At 48.1% G+C, this 19,410-nt stretch overlaps 1 protein-coding gene across 1 annotated transcript in view; it reads left to right on the top strand.

Moving 5' to 3' along the window:
- SEZ6L (seizure related 6 homolog like) overlaps positions 1-16,540 on the top strand; it is a 135,725-nt gene extending 119,185 nt beyond the window's left edge. Inside the window, exons 15-19 of the mRNA XM_061140688.1 lie at positions 3,569-3,763; positions 7,584-7,616; positions 10,458-10,572; positions 10,687-10,789; positions 13,329-16,540. Of these exons, the coding sequence (XP_060996671.1) occupies positions 3,569-3,763; positions 7,584-7,616; positions 10,458-10,572; positions 10,687-10,789; positions 13,329-13,358 (476 nt within the window). The 3' untranslated portion in view covers positions 13,359-16,540. The remainder of the gene's footprint in view (positions 1-3,568; positions 3,764-7,583; positions 7,617-10,457; positions 10,573-10,686; positions 10,790-13,328) is intronic.
- Positions 16,541-19,410: the final 2,870 nt, after the last annotated feature.

The raw sequence follows: 19,410 nt of genomic DNA, 5'->3' as shown, positions 1-19,410 counted from the left end.
CCTCTCCAGCATTTATTGTTGGTAGCCTTTGTGACGATAGTCATTCTGACTGGTGTGAGGTGGTCCCTTATAGTTTTGATTTGCGTTTCTCTAATAATTAGCGATGTGAAGCATCTTTTCCTGCACCTCTCGGCCATCAGTAAGTCTTTGCTGGCTGGATTTTAGAATCACCTGCGGAACTTTACGAAGAATACTCTGGGGGACTGATTAAAATACCTTAGGGGGCAGAGCCAGCTCACTGAATAACCCAGGGTGATTCTAGTGTGAAGCCAGGCGAGAACAGCTGGACACACCTCCCCCTCCTCTTCCTGCTGGCCGTATCATCCTTTGCCTCCAGGTCTTAGAATTTGTCCTTTGTCACTTTCAATCTCCCCAGGGCCAGGAACAGTGACGGGCACACAGAAGGTGCTCAGTGAATTATTTTGTTATATTCATTAATCTGTTCATTTATGATGGAAAATTCCAAGGGAAGTTTGTGGGCGGGGAATCTTCTGAGTTGCCACTGCCCCCTGCTGGCCACTCTCCTGCACTGCAGATGACACTCAGGAGTCAGGGGAACAGCTTCATTGCATTCCCTGGTCCAGGATCTCCTCTCTGAAGAGAGACCCTGGGGCTAGGGTCTCATCTGAAGGCTCAGCACAGGAAGAAGCCACTTCCCAGCTTGCATGGTTGATGGAAGGACTCAGTTCCTTACCGCCGTCACCCTCAATGCCTTGCAACATGGCCGGTTGTTGCTCGGTAGACTAGAGTCTGCTAGCAAGACAAAACTACAGTCTTCGGTAACATCCTCACAGAAGTGGCAGCGCTTCTTCTTTGTTGTGATTTTATTGGTTGGAAGTGAGTCACAGGTCATGCTACAAAGAGCATTAATGTAGCAGGTGAAAATTGTTAAGGTCTGTCCTAGCATTTCCACTGCACTCTCCTTTAGACAGGAAGGGGAAGGGCATTTCAGGCAGAGGGAACAGCATCAACAAAGCACAAATGGGTGAAATAGTGTAACCCACCTGGCACAATGTGACTAATTCGATGTAAAGCCATGAACCAGCCAAGAGGAGGGCAAGAAGCTGATGGACTAAGTTCTAACAGCCCGGCCAGGAGCACCTGCCTCTTCCCCCGGTGGAGCAGAATCACCAGCTATGAAATAATAAGAGACCCGCCTACTCCATGTTCTAAGCTGAGGGCCTGAAGAGTGAGGTTGATGACAAGCTGGAGAATAATACCATTAAGTTGTAGAAATCACTCAGATATTACAGGAATCCTTCAGGTAAAAGAGACAGCATGTCATCTCTTCCAAGAAGTTTCGCTAATCAAGTGAGCCCCGAAAGCTGTTGACAGAAGCTGTTTCTCTGAAACACGGATGGCAGGTGCAGTTGTGAAGTGTAAAGACCTGGGTCTTTGTATGGCAAAGCAAGATCCAGAAGGAAAAAAATGTTTTAGGATTTGGCGTGGAGAAACTGAAACCTTTGTTCTCTGTGCGAATGCAAAGGGGCACTGCTCCTATCGAAAACGGGATGGAGGCTCCTCAGAAAGTTAAAGCTGGAATTACTATATGGTCTAGAAATCCCACTTCTGGGCATATACCACAGAATTGAAGGCAGTGTCTCAAAGAGGGTTTGTACACCCGTGTCTGTATAATAGCATCTCACAGTAGCCAAAAGTGGAAGCCATTCAAGTGTCCATTGATGGGTGAATGAATAGAAAAGATGTGGTCTCTCTATACAAAGGAATATTCAGTTCAGTTCAGTTCAGTCACTCAGTTGTGTCCAACTCTTTGTGACCCCATGGACTGCAGCATGCGAGGCCTCCCTGTCCATCACCAACTCCTGGAGTCTATTCAAACTCATGTCCGTTGAGTTGGTGATGCCACCCAACCATCTCATCCTCTGTTATCTCCTTCTCCTGCCATCAATCTTTCCCAGCATCAGGGCCTTTTCCAATAAGTCAGTTCTTTGCATCAGGTGGCCAAAGTATTGGAGTTTCAGCTTCAGCATCAGTCCTTCCAATGAATATTGAGGACTGATTTCCTTTAGGATGGACTGGTTGGATCTGCTTGCAGTCCAAGGGACTCTCAAGAGTCTTCTCCAACACAGTTCAAAAGCATCAATTCTTCTGTGCTCAGCTTTCTTTATAGGCCAACTCTCACATCCATACATGACCACTGGAAAAACCATAGCCTTGACTAGACAGACCTTTGTTGGCAAAGTAATGTCTCTGTTTTTTCAATATGCTGTTTAGGTTGGTCATAACTTTCCTTCCAAGGAGTAAGCATCATTTAAGCATCATATTCCATGGAATATGACTCAGCCTTAGAAAGAAAGAAGATTCTGACCCATGCTACAGCATGGATGACTCTTGAGGACATCATGCTAAGTGCAGTAAGCTAGCCACAAAAAGGCAAATACTGTGTGATCCCAGTTACATAATGTTCCTAGAATAGTCACAGTCACGGAGACAGAAAGTAGAATGGTGGTTGCCAAGGGCTGGCTGGGAACAGCGATGGGGCGTCAGTGTGTGATGGGGACAGTTTCCATTTGGGAAGATGAAGAGTTCTGGACATTGCACAACAGTGGGAACGTATTTGACACTACTCAACTGTACACTTAAAATCGTTAAGATGGTCCATTTTATATTATAGATTTGACCACAGTTTAATTTTTTAAATAATAAACACGTTTTAGTGTTTCAGGATTTGTAGTCTTGTGTGCAAAGCAATTTTCACTGGGTGTCCATTCCATCCAGGTACTGAAAAGGAGCTGTGTCACACGCTGGCCCTGGAATGGGTTAAACCAGCAGTTCAACTCTCCAGTAATTCTTAAGCTAGCAGGCATCATTTACGATGCTCCTACTGTATATCTTGAGGTCACTTATGCTGCTCCTACTGTATACCAGGCCCTGAACTTCGAGTATGCCTTAACAGCATTCAAGCATGCCTTGACAGGCTCTTCTCAAGTGAGAGAGACTGTTATTAAATACAGTACAGCGTAGGTAGTGTTGTGGTAGAAGAAGCACCCAAGAGACTAGTGACTCAATTAGGGGTAGGGGGCATCAGGGAAGGCTTCCTGGAGGAGGAGACATGAGGACTGAGTGTTGAAAGACAAGACTTACCCAGACTGGTTGAGCAGGTGAGGTGCAAGTTAAGAAGCAGGAGGAATAGTTCATAATTTACTGAGTCCATCATTTACTGAGTACCTACATTTCAAGGGCATGCTAAGCACTTATACACATTATCTTATTGAATCTCCCAAATCCCTATGAGATAGGTACTGCTACTATTTTACCATTGAGAGAACTGAGGCTCAGAGAGGTTGTGGCCCTTGCTGGAGGTCACACAGCTAGCAAGTAGCAGAACCCAGATTTTTAACCCGGATTCCACAGCTTAGTACATTCTACTGTGCCCACGTGTGACCCAGGCCCAGAGAGGGAGAGGTGAATTTGAGACAGTTCAGTGCAAGGCAGGGTTGCAAAGAAACGATGCTGCAGAGCCTGGCCTCAGATCACCCTTGCCCTGAACGGGAAGCCCCAGAGGTTCGCATCATCTCATCAGAGCTCCTTTCGGCTTGCCCTTCAGCGGAGGAGTCCCTGGCCTGTGACAACCCAGGGTTACCGGAGAACGGGTACCAGATCCTCTACAAACGACTCTACCTGCCCGGAGAGTCCCTCACCTTCATGTGCTACGAGGGCTTCGAGCTGATGGGCGAAGTGACCATTCGCTGCATCCTGGGCCAGCCATCCCACTGGAATGGGCCGCTGCCCGTCTGCAAAGGTAAAGAACCCCGCCCCTCCCAGAGTCCTGGGGACCGAGGGATCCAGAGGTGCCGGGACTGACTTGCAGTGACTCTAGATTTGCTTTAAAAAGCCGAGCTACCGTGTTTCGCTGCATCTAAGACACCACCGTTATTTTCTGCACCGCTGAGAAAGGAAATGGTTACCAATTAGACTATGACACCGTGCTTCTCTGTGCTTACATTTTTGTTTCTGCTTCCTAAATGAGCTTCGATTTTTATCATAAATTAGGAGAGGCAGCCTGTTTTTGAGTCCTACTTGGACAGTGTGGCTTAAACATTTCCCGCCTCCTGCAGCCCCTTCTCACAACCACCTGTTTCCCGAGGGTGATGGGTATTCCCCTGTCGTCTCTGGGGTGTTCCCCCGAGATGCTCACCCCCATCTCCGAAGGCTGCTGGTCCTGGACTGACGGCTGTGCAGGCACAGGCATCGTGAGCGCCGCCTGGTGGCACCGATTGTAAAACCCCGGTGATCGTAAGACACCCCCATCTCCGAGGTGGTTAAGAGGGGAAATGTATTTTAGAATCAGTGAACTCTTCCTAATCACTGAAATTAAGTTATGACGTACCTAGCGAGATTTGGATCCACTTATTCCATCTTTGAGGTGTGACATTCTTAATCGTATCCTAAATACATTCAATGCTGTAGGCAAGTGGATTTAACCTTTTAAGATATTAATGCCCTTTTTGAGAATCAGGCAGAAAGCTCTGAATTCTCTCCCTAGGGGAAGAGAAACCTACAGTTCTACATTTCTCCTTGGGAACCCATAACTTGAGCAGATCCCCAAATGCCTGTTCATGAAGTTCAGCGTTAGGGCTTAAAAATACTTCCCTGGCCAGAATTTCCACTTCTTGGTATAGGCACAGAATAAGTGAAAACAGGTATTCAGACCAACACTGGTACAAATGACCAGAGCAGTGTTGTTCACAAAAGATGAAAACAACCCAAGTGTCCATCTGCTGGTGAATGGATAAGCGGAATGTGGCATATTCATGTTCAGTCATAAAAAGGAATGAAATACGAATCTGTGCTACAGTGCAGATGAACCCTCAAGAGGTTATGCTCAGTGAAAGAAGCCAGACACAGAAGTTTACGTATTATGATTCAAGTCGAGGGAAACACCCAGAATAAGTCAAGCCACAGAGCTGGGACTTGTAGTAGTACATCCCAGGGACTGGGGGGAGGGAGCAGTAATTGCGTAATTGATGCTGAGTTTCTGTTTGAGATGATGAAAAGGTTTTAGAACTAAACAGAGGTGATGGTTGTGCAACACTGTGAGTGTACTCAGTGTCCCTGAATTGGACACAGAATTCAAACAGTTAATTTTATGTTATGTGGATTTTTACCCACGAAAAAATGATTGTCCCCGAATCACCTCATGGAGGCCCCATGACTCTACTCTGAGATAGGTGAGCCATTTCACAGATGGGGACCGAGAGGCTCAGAGAGGTTAAGTGACTTTCCCTAAACCACACAGCTGGTAACAAGATAAATCTAAGATTTGCACCCACTTCTACTAATGGTGAATTCCTTGCCTTTGAAACCCCACCAGGTTTGAGCTGGTCCTGGCCCCTCAGGTAGGACAGACTGCTCACCAGGAAAGACACTGCCTTGGGAAATAATTGCCTTTGTCTCTCTGCTCCATTTCCACTCTTGAGACCTACCCCACCAACTCCGTAAGGGAATAATAAATCACTTCCTCTTCCCCAAATAAGTGAGGTTCATCACGTGTGGTCTGGAGTTGGAGAAATGACTGAGCACCTATATAAAGCCACCCCCTGGGACTCAGGGACCCCAGGCTCCAGCCTGGCTCTGCCCTGGACCACCTGTATGACCTTGGGTGAGCCCCGCCCCCCCCCCGACTTTGGTTTCCCTTTGTGTGAGATAACTGGGTGAGCCCAGGTCAGGGCTTCTAAGGGAGGTCAGTCCTGAGTGTTAATTGGAAGGAATGATGCTGAAGCTGAAGCTCCAATACTTTTGCCACCTGATGCAAAGAGCTGACTCATCTGAAAAGACCCTGATGCTGGAAAAGATTGAAGGCGGGAGGAGAAGGGGACAACAGAGGATGAGATGCTTGGATGGCATCACCAACTCAATGGAGATGAGTTTGAGTAGACTCTGGGAGTTGGTGATGGACAGGGAGGCCTGGCATGCTGTGGTCCATGGGGTCGTGAAGAGTCTGACACGACTGAGCGACTGAACTGAACTGAACTGAGGTCAGGGCTTCTAAGGGAGAGTCAGTGGCTGGGTAGCAGCATCAGAATCCTGGGGAACTGGCGAGAGTTTCAGACATACACCCCCAAAGACGCCACCCTGGCAGGTCCAGAAAAGGGCCCAGGAAGCTGCCTTTTAGCATGTGCCCCCACCCCCCGCCAAGGCCACTGATCACACTTGGCTCCACATCTCCTTCCATTTCTAAGGTTTCATGGAAGCTCACACCCCCACCAGACACGCAGTCAAGGCCCCATTCATGTCTTGGGTGGAAAACATCTGCCTTAATCTTTCCATTTTCCTAAAGCCCTGGCTCCAGAGATGGCTGGAGCCATCTGGAGTTAGTACACTATTTTTTCAGCTGGTTTTTTTATCATCACTTGGTAATGATGGAAATCAGAGTCACTTTGACCAAAGCTCTAATTAGGAAGCCTTGGTATCAGGTAGGACGTGAGGATCGCTGAGCCTTTGGGGGGTCACCACTTCTCATTACCTTATCATACAATCTTTTCATCAAAGCCCTTCGCTCTGGGGGTTTGCATCCTTGAACCCCACCTAAGTGGGTATATTTTTAAAAGAGTTTTTTGATGTGGACCATTTTTAAAGTCTTTATTGAATTTATTACAATCTTGTTTCTGTTTTATGTTTTCACTTTGGGGCCACGGGGCTCGCGGGATCTTAGCCCCCCAGCCAGGGATTGAACCTGCAACCCCTACATTGGAAGATGGAGTTTTAACCACTGGACCACCAGGGAAGTCCCTGTGTGGGTATATTTCTGTGCTCAGTTATCATGATGACTTAGATGCCAAAGTGTGAAGATGCCAGCCTCCAGCATCCTCAGCCTTCAGAGAAGTTGCACAGTGATTAAACAAAGTCCAGAGAATTCCAGTGTAAGGCAATGAATGAATGAAAATGTGGAATATAAATCCTATATTCCAAATCAATATGAAATAACAGTGAAATTAGAAAGGTTCACATAAATGCATATTTCCAAGCAGGAGAACAGTGTCTCCTCCGGCTGGGCTGAGGACTGGAGATTTTTGTCTCACCCCTCACCATCCATCAGCCTTTGTCCAACACAAAAACACTGAAGAGATCATAACTATGTAGTGAGAGGCAGAGGCCCAAGGAAGCCAAGCAGGATGGAGGAAATCCTGCCTCCATCTCTTAGAAGCTGTGTGGTGTCAGAGAAATCACTTCCCTTCTCTGAACCCCTGTTTGCTCATCTGTTAAATGGAGATGATAATAATAAGTACCTAATGGGATTGTGGTGTTAAGCACAAATATATATAAAGGTCTTGACACCCAGTATCTGACACGTGGTGTAATTCAGTGATTTCTGCCCTGTTCCTTTCATATGTCTCATCTTCTCTAAGGAACATAGGGAGGGAATGAGGCCAGGCATTCCCACTAATTCCAGTAGCCCAAGATTTCAAACAAACAAAGAAATATAGCACTAACTTCAGCAAAGCAGGGCACGGACTTATGCACTTAAATGGGGGGTGGGGGAGCGGGGGGGGGCACCTTCATTTCATACAAGCAGAGTGAATTCACTTGACACCGACCAGTGCTCCAATTTTCTCTTTCAGTTAATCAAGACAGCTTTGAACACGCCTTAGAAGGTGAGTCCCACGAAGAAAAACACCCCATTAACGAAGTTAATATCAGAAAGCAAGGGAAAGCCCTTGGAGATCCTTATCCACATGCTTTAAAAAAAAAAAAGCAAAAATTCTGCCTTCAAATTGCTGAAGGTAATTGGAAAACAAATGATACTGTAAAGAAAAAAAAATCATTGGGTTTGCAACTTACGGTCCTAACTCTGACCCGAAAGAGATTAGACGCCAGTTCTGTTCATGATGACGAGCGGAAAACATCTGGGGGTCCACATGCCTGAGAACGACACGCTCCTCTTGTCAGATTTTTCAACCATGTGCTGCTATTTGAGGAACGAAATCCAGAAACGCCTCACCTTTCACGCTGAGCAGGCTTCTGGTTTCAGGAGGGAAACCTCTTCTCTGGGGGATGCTCTGTGATCTGGTTTTCCCTCCATCTTTTTCTTCCCCCAAGTATAGCTATCCCTGGGCCCCCGCCCCCTCCCCGGATCCCTTGTTTTTGTGTGTGTGTTTCTGGTTTTTGGCTGTGCTGTCTTTTGCTGCCCGCGGGCTTTCTCTAGATGCCATGAGCGGAGGCTGCTCTCTGGCTGCGGGCACAGGCTCTAGGGTGTGCAGGCTCGGTTTCACAGTTGAGGCACACGGGCTTAGCTGCCCCACGGCATGTGGGATCTTCCCAAACCCAAGAGCAAACCCTGGCCCCTGCATTGGCAGGCAGATTCTTAACCAAGGGGCTGCCGGGGAAGTCCCTGTTTTCTATTCTTTTGTTAGAAATTACCAAGCGAGATTTACTAATGGGGAACAGATGCTAAAAGAGATGCAGGATTTTGTCGTCTTTTCCCTTTTCAACCCCTCTTATATGTAAAATGTTCTGTTCTATATAACCTTTATCTGGTTTGGTCCAAAACCACTCACTGAGCTGTCAAGTCAGAAAAGAATAACACTGTTTTGTTTAAAAGAAAGAAAAAAGTTTTAGGGCTTCGCTGGTGGCTCCGTGGTAAAGACTCCGCCTGCCAGTGCAGGAGACACAGGTTCGCTTCCTGATCCAGGAAGATCCCACGTGCTCCGGAGCAAGTCAGCCTGTGCTCACGACTACTGAAGACGGTGCTCCCTAGAGCCTGTGCTCCACAACAGGGGAAGCCACACAATGAGAAACCCACACGCCGCAGCTAGAGAGAAGCCTGTGCCGCGACAAAGACCCAGCGCAGCCAAAACAAATCAACTGTCTTTTTAAGTTTAACCAGTTGGATGGTTTCTAAATTATTGTTGGAGCTGCTTGTCTTTCTGACAATACGCAGTTCACGTAGAATCTGGGGCGGTGGGAATTACATGTCATGAGTTGCACTCTCTTGCAACAGATGACATTTTAATCCAAGCAGATGGAACTGGGGCTCCGGTGTGTATAGGAACAGAGCCTGTATTAGCCAGTCCGCTGGAAAAAAGAGGGCATTTATGCTGTTAGTATCGACTCAGGCCCTTCCTTTGGTGTCTTCCACCAACCAGTGAGCCGGGAGAACGTCTCAAAGGCCTGGGTTGCTCAGAGGGCATGATGCCACTGTGATGTTCTCTGCTCACGCATTTATCGTAGGTATTAAAATTGATTTTTCAGGCTCAAACAGTGGCAGTTAATGGCTTATAGATTGGCAGGCAGCCGAGCTCTGTTATACGTGGCCACAGAGAATGGCAGAGGAAAACGGAGGTCAAGTGTCCAAAAGGGATGTGGGGCTTTGCTGGGAAAACACCCCCATCCCCCTTCGCCCCCACCCTGAATTATCGTTTTGTCGTTGTTCAGTCGCTCAGCCGTGTCCAGCTCTTTGCGATCCCGTGGACTGCCGCACGCCAGGGTCCCCTTACTTCACTTTCTCCCAGAGTTTGCTCAAATTCCTGTCCATTGAGTGGATGATGCCATCCAACCAGCTCATCCTCCGTCAGTTATGACAGTTCTTGTGATTTCTGCAGACTCCTGGGAGGTAGTGGGAGGCTCCAGGTGAGGCCGAGAGGGTTACCTGGGAGTGTGCCGCCGTGGCCTCTGAGAATCAAACCTGAGTTGTCCCAGTTGGGGTATCAGGCATGGGGTGTGTGGGCACCGAGCGTTGGTCTGGCTGCCCAGCGCCCTCTGCTGGTGAGTCTGATTAAGCAGGTCTGGGAGGGAGCTGCCATTCTAGACACGACCCTGTCTTCTCCACTGAAGTCGAGCAAATCTGCCTTTCCAGTTAACACGTTGCGAGTTTTCTTCAAGTCTTCCCTTGGATTGGGTTTTAACCACATTTTAGCTTTTAATCGCCTTGCCCCTCCCCCCCCCCGGAAGAAAATGAGGTGAAAGTGAGAGTGAAAGATACTCGGTCGTGTCCAACTCTTTGCGACCCCATGGACTGTACAGTCCATGGATTCTCCAGGCAAGAATACTGGAGTGGGGAGCCTTTCACTTCTCCAGGGGACCTTCCCAACCCAGGGATTGAACTCAGGTCTCCCGCATTGCAGGCAGATTCTTTACCAGCCGAGCCACGAGGGAAGCGAGTGGGTGGTATATCCCTTCTCCAGGGGATCTTCCTGACCCAGGAATCAAACCAGGGCCTCCTGTATTGCAGGCGGATTCTTTAGCAACTGAGCTGAGTGAAAAGCATGTGACCCTCAGTGGTGTCTATGACAACCCCATCCAGTGTTGAGTCTGGGCTCTGTTGCAAAGGACCAGCCCCGTTTCCTCCAGTCTCTGCCTCTTCTCCCTTCTGGAGCCAGCTCTCCAGTGAGGAAGGCTTTCACCCACTCCGGCATTAGCTCCTGGAGTGGGTGCAGGGCTGGGAGGGCGGGGGCCCCGCGCTGGGCGCCGGGTACCCTCACCGGCTGTGTGTTTAGTAGCAGAAGCGGCAGCAGAGACGTCTCTGGAAGGAGGAAGCATGGCTCTGGCTATCTTCATCCCTGTCCTCATCATCTCCTTACTGCTGGGAGGAGCCTACATTTACATCACCAGGTACGGCGGGGCTCCAGGTGGGCGTGGGGGCTCTCAACCCCCTCAACGACCAGCAAGCTGAGGTCTCCCTGTCCAGGAAGAGTCACTTCTCTCCCCTTGACCGTCTCTCTCCAGATGCCGCTACTACTCCAACCTCCGCCTGCCTCTGATGTATTCCCACCCCTACAGCCAGATCACCGTGGAGACTGAGTTCGACAACCCCATCTACGAGACGGGGGTGAGTCGGTCTCCCTTCTCTCCCCGATATCTCCCTCTTTGCTCTGAACTCACAGACATCAAAACAAGAGGTGTAATTTCCTTTTGCTCACCATGCCGCTGACAGAAAGGCATGGCCAGTGGCTCACCCCCACAAGAACCCCTATTGAGGTAACTGCTGCCCTTTGGGGGAGCTAATGACAAGCCTATAAGTCTGTTCATTCTCAGCAGAAGGGTCACAGAAAGAAGGGGCTGTACCAGAGATCCACGGAGGGATGGCTGAGATGGGTCAGAACCCAGCAGTGGCCTGGTGGCAGTGGGCAGCGTTCCCAGACATCTTATTAAACTCCATTCCTTACTGAGTGGCAGTATGCACGTACCTACACATCTTAGTGGCAGGTCTTGTGTTGGAACTAAGGACACAGCTAAACCAAACAGACACAGTCCTTCCATTAACGAGCTTATAATCTCACAAAGGAGACAGATATCAAAATAGTAATAGCCATAGGAGTGTTATGGGCCAGGCACTTTAGATGTATAATCTCCTTGAATCCTTGTAACTCTTTGTGTTAGAGTCTCCTGTTATCCCTCATTGACTGGTGAGGACACTGTTTCAGGGAGAGGAAAAATGATTTGGTCGAGGTTGTCCGCAGTCAGAACACAGAACCTGCAGCCAGGATGCAAACTCTGTTTGATTCCGTTCATCATTATACTCCCTCTTCTCCCCTTGAATGTCAAACAGTCAAATATCCCAGTGAATATATTAACTGCAACAAACGATCATTTTTAAGGGCCATGAAAGAAATTGGATGGGGTGCTCTGAGTATATGATTGGGGGGGGGGGCAGCTGGAGGAGGTGGGACAAGGCATCTCTGAGAAAGTGATGTAAAGCTGAGACATGTAAGGAGGGTAGGACTTAGACGATGGTTGGAGAAGACGCCAAGAAGACGGGAGAGCACATGCAAAGGTCCAGAGGCATGTATGAAGAACCGGAAGATACTCATGATTCTGTAGAATCTCAGCCCTTCAAATTCACTGTGTGATGGTGTACAATTGTCTCCCAGTGTTTGCAGGGCATAAACTTGACTTGTTCCTTGTCCCTGCTAACCTTCTCGCACTCCCACTTACTCTGAGCTCCTGAGCTGGTTATTGATTGATGTGTGGCAATATTATTGCAAATTTAGGAACCAGAAAAGGCACCCATTTATTACCCCATAGATTGCATAGGTAAGGAGTCCAGGAACAGCTTATTCAGGTCCTCTCTGCTAGGACTCACAGGCTACAGTTAAGGTGTCAGTCAAGGCTATGTTCTCATCTGAGGCTTGACTGTGGAAGGATCACATCCAAGCTCACATGGTTGCTAATAGCATCTAGTTCCTTGCAGGTTGTTGGACCGAGGGGCTCAGTTTCTTGTAGACGTCAACCTCACTTCTTCTCCATGTGTCCCTCTCATAGAGCGACTCACAATGTAGAAGCTTGGTTTTTCAAAATCAGAGAGAGAGAGAGAGTCCCCTTGCAAGAGGAAGCCACAGTCCTATATAATATAAAATATGGAAGTGACATCCTAGCACCTTTTCTGTATCCTGTTGCTTAGAAGCAAATCATAGGTTCTGTCCACAGTTAAGGGGAAGGGATCATTACAAGAATGTGAAAACCAGGAGGGTGGGGATCATGAGGACCACCCTGGAGTCTGCCCACCACAGTCTCATCTACCATGAAACACAGACAGAATTGCTTATCTGTGTTGACCCAGTGGGAAATACAGACCTCCATTAAAGCATATGACAGCAGCCCCTTCCGGGTCCAAGCCTCTGACTTCCTGTATCTCCCTTCTCTGCCCTGGGAGCCTGGAGTATATCACATACACTCAGTGAATGTTGGAGAAATGGAACTGATTGCTGCCTACATGTTGTGGTCATTTTAGATTTGGCGCTAGTAAGACAAAGTCATATGTTATTTTACACATATGTAGCTTGTTTCTGAATCCTCAGAAGGTCAAGCTGATGAAAAATAGTACTTTAGAAAGTAGACCTTATTAAGACTTATGTGTATCATTATGTGTATTAGACTTATGTGTATCAGTCATCTAGAACTATGATAATGCTGAGTAATGAACACCTCCTAAAGTCAGTTGCTCAAAGGAAAAACCATTAATTTGCTCATCAGTCCATAGGACAATGTTTTTGGCTAGTTTCAGCTGGGCAGTAGTCCTGGCTCAGCAGCCCTCAGGTGCACATCTGGAACTGGCTTGTTGGCCAGTGACCCAACTCTGCTGTCCAGAAGTCTCATCTTATCAGCATCTTGACGGTGCTAGAGGCCATCAAGGCATGCTCCGCTTATGTTGATGGCAGAAGGGCAGACACAGGCAGAAACACACATGCACTCTTCAAGCCCCACTTTACCATAACCCACTGGCAAAAGCAGGTCAAGGTCAGAGTCAAGAGCACTGCGAAGTCCTCTGTCCAGTGTCAGATACAGAGAGGAGTGAAGATCCAGAACCACACCATGAGTCACTCTGTCACACAAGGGGGTCACCAGATCTGTGCTTCTCTCTCGCGCAGGAAACCAGAGAGTATGAAGTTTCCATCTAGAGAGAGCTCCACGTGAGACGGGAACTTACAAATACGAACTCAACTACAGCCTCCTCGAGAGACTCATCCAGAGACCATGTGGCATTTGATGGAAACCCCGGAGTGTCGGCTGGCTTTTCTTTAGACTCTTTACTGGAGACTTACTGTTTTCTTCGCTGTATTTATTATATTTAAAATCGAGTTTAGGTGTGTGGTCGGATGTATTGCAGCTGCAGCCAAATTCGTGGCATGGCCTCAGTCGTGAAGGCGGGTGGAGGACCTGTAAAATGGCAAATGCAGCAACTGAGGGAAGAGGGGGAAAAATAAACAGAACACAACAGGCTGTCTCCCATAAGCAACTATGGCTGCATCAAATTGCATGCCTCTTCAGGATCCATGCCCATGGTGTTTTCGTACAAATCTAAGTCCCAAGGTTAGGTTGGAAAGGGGTATTTCTTGTTGGATTAACTGGGGTTGGAATTTGGCATAGAGACTTAAACAGCTCTGCTCCAAAATCAGTCTGCGTCCTTCCTTCCAATTTCCCGGGCTTCTCAAAGGACTCACCCCAACCCCTTCCCTCCCATGGCCCCTCTGAGGGCAGCAAGGTTGTTCCATGAACATTCTCTTTCACCACCCCAGCCTCCCTGGCTGCTGTCAAACTAAGAAAATGTTTTCTTTCTATAAAGGTGACAGATGACAAAGGAAAGTTTTCAGAGAAGATGAGCGATTTGAGTTCCAGTGAAGAACTGGATGAGGGGGATCACTGGGTAAGGGAATGGAGTGGATAAAATGTTCTTTTCCGTGACACTCTTCCAGTGATGAAAGAGCAGGTAATTTATGCCTCCAGGGCCAGAATCGATCACCATGTTCAGCAAGGCCACCCTCAAGCTGTGATGATTGATCCGCGTGCTTTGGAGGCATGAGGAATGTTGCCAGGATAGTTACAAGGGCATGGGGTTGCAGGGGAGGAATCCAGGGGTGAGCCCTGATTCCCCCCCCCCCAGGATGCTGGAGTGCCAGAGCCCTTAAAATAGTGGAGATTCAAGTAAGGTGGCACCTTCAGAAGACCCTTACATTTAAGTATTTTGGAGGGAGGGTCCCATAGAAAGAAACTGCTTTTCTGTTCTCCAAAGCTCTGCCCAGATGTTGAATGGTGGTGTGAATGCTTGACCATGGAGGTGCTTAGGAAGAGGAATGGGGATTTAAAACCCCCATGGCATCCTCATCACATGATTCAAACTCCAGTGAGAAGGGGAGAAGTTTCAGGCCAGAAAGGGATTCTCAGCAGTTCACTAATCCTGTGAGCATCCTGGCATTTTATCAGGGTTCTTTGCCCCACCCCAGTAGGACTGGTGAGCATGTGATTATCGGGAAGATTTTTTTTTTCCTAAATATAGGTGTAAAGAGAAGGTGAGGGGTAAGGATGCTCGGAAGTAATAGCCCACGTGAGGCTAGTTCATCTCCCAAGTGATGGCCGGTGGCTCAGAGAGGCGCACCGGCCTGGTCGCTTTGGGGGTCCTCTTTGGCACCTTCTCATGCTCTCTAGGATTGTTTTAAATCAGCCAGTTTTCAAACATGAAAAGGCTTTTCAGGCTGCCCTGCCTTTGGGGCAATGGCCTGGAGTCCGTGTCTTGGAAGCTTGCTTAGAAAGCCTCTGAAACAGAATACAGAATACAGCAGTTGGCTTGGCAGACACACAGACACATACACCCTCCTCCCAGCAGGACCGTGGACCTCGGTCTCGGGGGGTCCGAGGCCCACTATATTTTCCTTCTGCCAGAAAAGGATCCTGCATACTTGCTTCTTCCAGCATGCACTTGTGGTGCACAGCAGGAGGTCATAAAAGGCTGCCTTCCAGCGGCCCAGAGTCCACCCCATTCTATGAAAGAACCAGAGGAGAGATGTTCCAGACCATTGGTGAGCAATGTCATGTCTGGAGAAACAGCAGCAATGCAAATAATGCAAACCCTTAAAAAAAATTTTTTAAAAAGGCAGAATCCAATCGTTGCTTTGATATCTATTTGTGGCTGATTTAGCCCTAACCTTGGGTCATCCAGAATGATGAAGTCTATTAATGACATTTAATATTAGAACAGACTATGGTTATGTGAACACTAAACATTTGCCTTTCATAAAGACTGACAAAAAATAAAATCTTTATTCTAACCCCGTTCCCTAAAACTGGCCAAGCCATGGCCTAGGCGTTCTTATTGGCTGTTGGAAGGAGTAGAGAGGTGGAGTTTTGTTTTCTTTTTTTTTTCAGGATTCCAATGTATCAGTTCTGTCTTAGTAGTACAGCTCCTGTAGCCATGTTTTACAAGTTTAAGCCAAAAGTTGGATCATGCAAGCTTGACAAGGTATACTGTGATTGAAGGACAGGTTGGTGTCTATTTTTCTTTTTCAAATATCTGAATGTGTCTTTGTAATATGTCAAGGTGAAACAAATCATGAGAGCCGTGCCAAAAATCTACCAGGCATCTCACTTCAGCTCCTGTCATGTCTGTTTTTCTAAGATCAATGTTAAAATCCGCTGGGATTAAATATTTTTGAATAGGCTACAATCCTGAGAAACTCGAGAATGGACTGAACCTTCCTACAAGCTACCCTTTGTAAAACATCGGGGAAATACGTTTACAGAGATTTCGAGCTTCAAAGAATGCATGTGATGGTGTGTATTACATGCTAATTCGTATAAGCTGTATCTGCCAGCTATCACCTTGTGCTTTAAAAAGGCACACACTCAACTCTCTTCAGCTTGGAACTCATCCTTCTGCTTTTTTCAGGGGTAGAGGGTAGAATTATTTAGCCAACATAAGTATTCCGGTCGCTACTTGATGGCCATCCTTACTTAGTTCCACAGACATGCTTTAAAAAATTATCTTTTGAAGCCAGCTCCTTGGAGAGCCTGCAGAACCTAAGGCTGATAGCTTTGGAAACTGCCAAACAGCCCAGCAGGAAACGACGTGGCTGCGTGACCCAAATGGTTGTATGCGGGATTTGGCAAACACATGGGTAGATTGAGGCTAAGCGTGAGCCTTGGGTAAAAATGACCTTTTCTTTGGGGTCGACCCAAAGGGTCTGACTTTCCTACGCTTTTTGAGGTCACTGGGTCATTTGAGGTCAGGTTTTATTGTAGGTAGGCTTTCTCCTGGGGAGTTTTCATTTCCATTTTTTTTTTTTTGCCCAAATTAAACGCAAAACAAACTTTCTAAGCTAAAATAATGAAGTCATTTTCCACTTTGTATATATTGATGCTAATAAAACAAATGAAAAAGAGTCAAAGTTACAGGGGTTTTGTTATAAACACTCCAGGATGGCACCGAGGCAACTGTTTCCTGCTTCTGGGGATTTGATTGGGGTGACACATACTGACACTTTGATGCCAAGGCAGGACTGCCAGCTCGGGAGTGGTTCTGGGAAGGTGCAGAACAGTGTGTCCACTGCCATCATCAGACACACCACCATCCAGGACGCACCAATAGCATCCATGCCTAACAGCAGGAAAACAGAGATGGTCCAGCTCAAGCCCAGCAAATTCTCCATCCTCCACCTTTTGTTCTCTCTGGATTGGAAGATGCCCACCTGCCTAGGTGGGGGTGATCTTCGTAACTCAGTTTCCCAATTCAAATGCTAATCTCTAGGGGAGACACCCTTACAGACTCACCTAAAAATGAAGTCTGGCCAGCTATCTGAGCATCCCTTAGCCCAGTCAAGTTGACACATACAGTTTACCATCACTAGCCTGTCTCTATTTGACAAAGCGATGCTCCGGGTGGTACCCAGAAGAAAGTAAAGGAATCCTGATAGATGACCGCAAGCCACGATTCGTGCCAAGAATGACAAGTGCCGGGAGGAGCCAGGTGCGGCGGGGGATTGGAGGTGAGCGATCAAGGTGATTTTAGAGGGGTAGAGCCATACTGGGCTGCTGGGGAATCCTCGGCGCAGAGGGAGGCCGATGAGAGTTCGTCCTCTTTGAAGGACAAAGCCAGGGTGGCTGGAAGATGGAGCGAGAGGGTTGCTTGGCGGGAGGGGGACGGAGAGGTGGGATGGGGCAGACCCTCAAGCAGGGAGACAGGACTGGACTCTTATGTTTAATATTCTCTCTGGCTGCCACGTGGGGGATCGAATCCAAAGTTTAAATAATTCTCAAGGATTAGGGGAACAGGGTCTCCAGGGTCGCTCTAGATCTCAGGGACAACCCACAACAAATGGAGAAAGGGCTGGGGAGGCACGTGTGGCAGCATCCCTGCGGTGGTGGGGGCGTGTTCCTTCCTCGCAGCTGTCCAATCATCTTCCGCGATGAAACGAAGGGGCGGGGCTTCTGATACGGCCTCTGGGTGAGAAGCTTCCTAGGGGGCGGGGCCGCTGGCGGGACCAGGGTGGGGCTGACTCCTCCTATAGGCCTGTCAGTCAATCAGTCCTGGAACAGAGACGCGGAGGAAGGACAGACAAGATAAAGGTAGTGTGCCTAGGATACTTTCGGAAACCGAGAGTCTGTTTCCCAGGCCCGACTGCCTGCAGGTGTAGAACAACAGTGGCGAGACAAGAACTCCCCCGGGACTGGAACCCACCCGCACTAGTAAATGCGCTCCAGACAGGCTAAGCAGGATGGGCTGCCTTGGGCCAGGAGCGAGACAACCCGAAGGAAGTGACCAGTGAGACCCCTGCCGGGATAGCATAGGAACAATAACAAAAAGGAAATCGCACGCAGTGACTGTAGTGACTATAGTCACTAGCGTTTGTTGACTGCGTGCTATTTCTTTTTTTTTTTTTTTTTTCTCTACATTTTAAATTTCCTGTTGTTTCATCGCTCAGTCCTGTCCAACTCTTTTGGGATCCCATGGGCCGTAGCCCAACAGACTCCTCTGTCCATGGGATTTCCCAGGCAAGAATACTGGAGTGGGTTGCCATTTCCTTCTGCAGGGGATCTTCCCGACACAGGAATCGAACCCACATCTCCTGCATTGACAGGCAGATTCTTTACCACTGAACCACCAGGGAAGCCCTCTCTCTTTTGGGTTTCCTAGTTATTTGATTCTCTTTATAGTAAAATTACTGTCATTCTCCTCTTACAGATGTGGCGTCTGAGGCTCAGAGAGGCCGAGTCACTCGCCCAAGTCCACACAGCTCGTCCATGAGGGAAGGGGACGCAGGAGGTCCGGCTCCTGGTCCATGTCCAGGGTAGGAAGGCCTGCAGGCCAGCCTGAGCAGTGCTGCCCCCTCCTGGAGGGCTTTTTAAGCCTCCAAGCAGGCTTTTATCCCCTGGACGCCCTGAATGCCTTGTCAGCCTCACTTGGCTCTGCCCCAGGAGGTGTTTGGCTGGACTCAGCAGTGGTGAGGAGCTGGAGCTCTGAGTCTGAATCTTGACTCAGTCAATGATAAGCAGCGTATTGGGGTGAGGGACCCCAACAGGGAGGAGATGTCTTTCTACATCATTGTGAAGCTCCCTGGTATGGGGCTTCTAACATCCCTGTATGTGGGAGGAAGCGTTACTGTCTTAAAAGTGTTAGAATGTTGGGGCAGACACTGAAAGTTACCCTATCCAATGTCTGTTTCTCTGCTCTCTGCTAACAGAACTTCTGTTTTGCTCACAGCAGCCATGAGCCCATCTTCCAACAACAGGTCATGGTTGGTTTCAATTATGACAATCCTGTTACCCATTTCCCCAGCCTCCCTTGGTGTTAGGGTTGATCTTCTGACTCCTTCTGGTCAACAAGCATTAGCTGAAGTTAGCTCTGTGTGTGTGTGTGTGTGTGTGTGTGTGTGTGTGTGTGTGTGTGTCGCTGGGGAGGGAGGGTTGTCTAAGAAAGTCTTTGCCTTTCTGGGAAGAGGGGTCAGACTCAGCTAATACAGCACCAACACCCCACCCCCGTCCCTGTTTCCTCCTTTCTGAACCCAGTCATGATGCTTCAGGACTTGAGTGTCCATCTTGCAATGGAAGACTCCAGCAGGAGGACAAAGGCAGGACACTAAGAATGGACAGACACTAAGTGAACAGAAAACTCTGGGCCTCTGATGGCGCCAACATCCACCTACCTGTCCCAAGAATAATAATGCATGAAACCAGCTCCAT

The sequence above is a fragment of the Dama dama genome, chromosome 5 (assembly GCF_033118175.1).
Source record: "Dama dama isolate Ldn47 chromosome 5, ASM3311817v1, whole genome shotgun sequence".
Lineage (NCBI taxonomy): Eukaryota > Metazoa > Chordata > Mammalia > Artiodactyla > Cervidae > Dama > Dama dama.
Note: the sequence above shows the minus strand (reverse complement) of the source record. Positions and strands in the feature narration are given on the sequence as shown.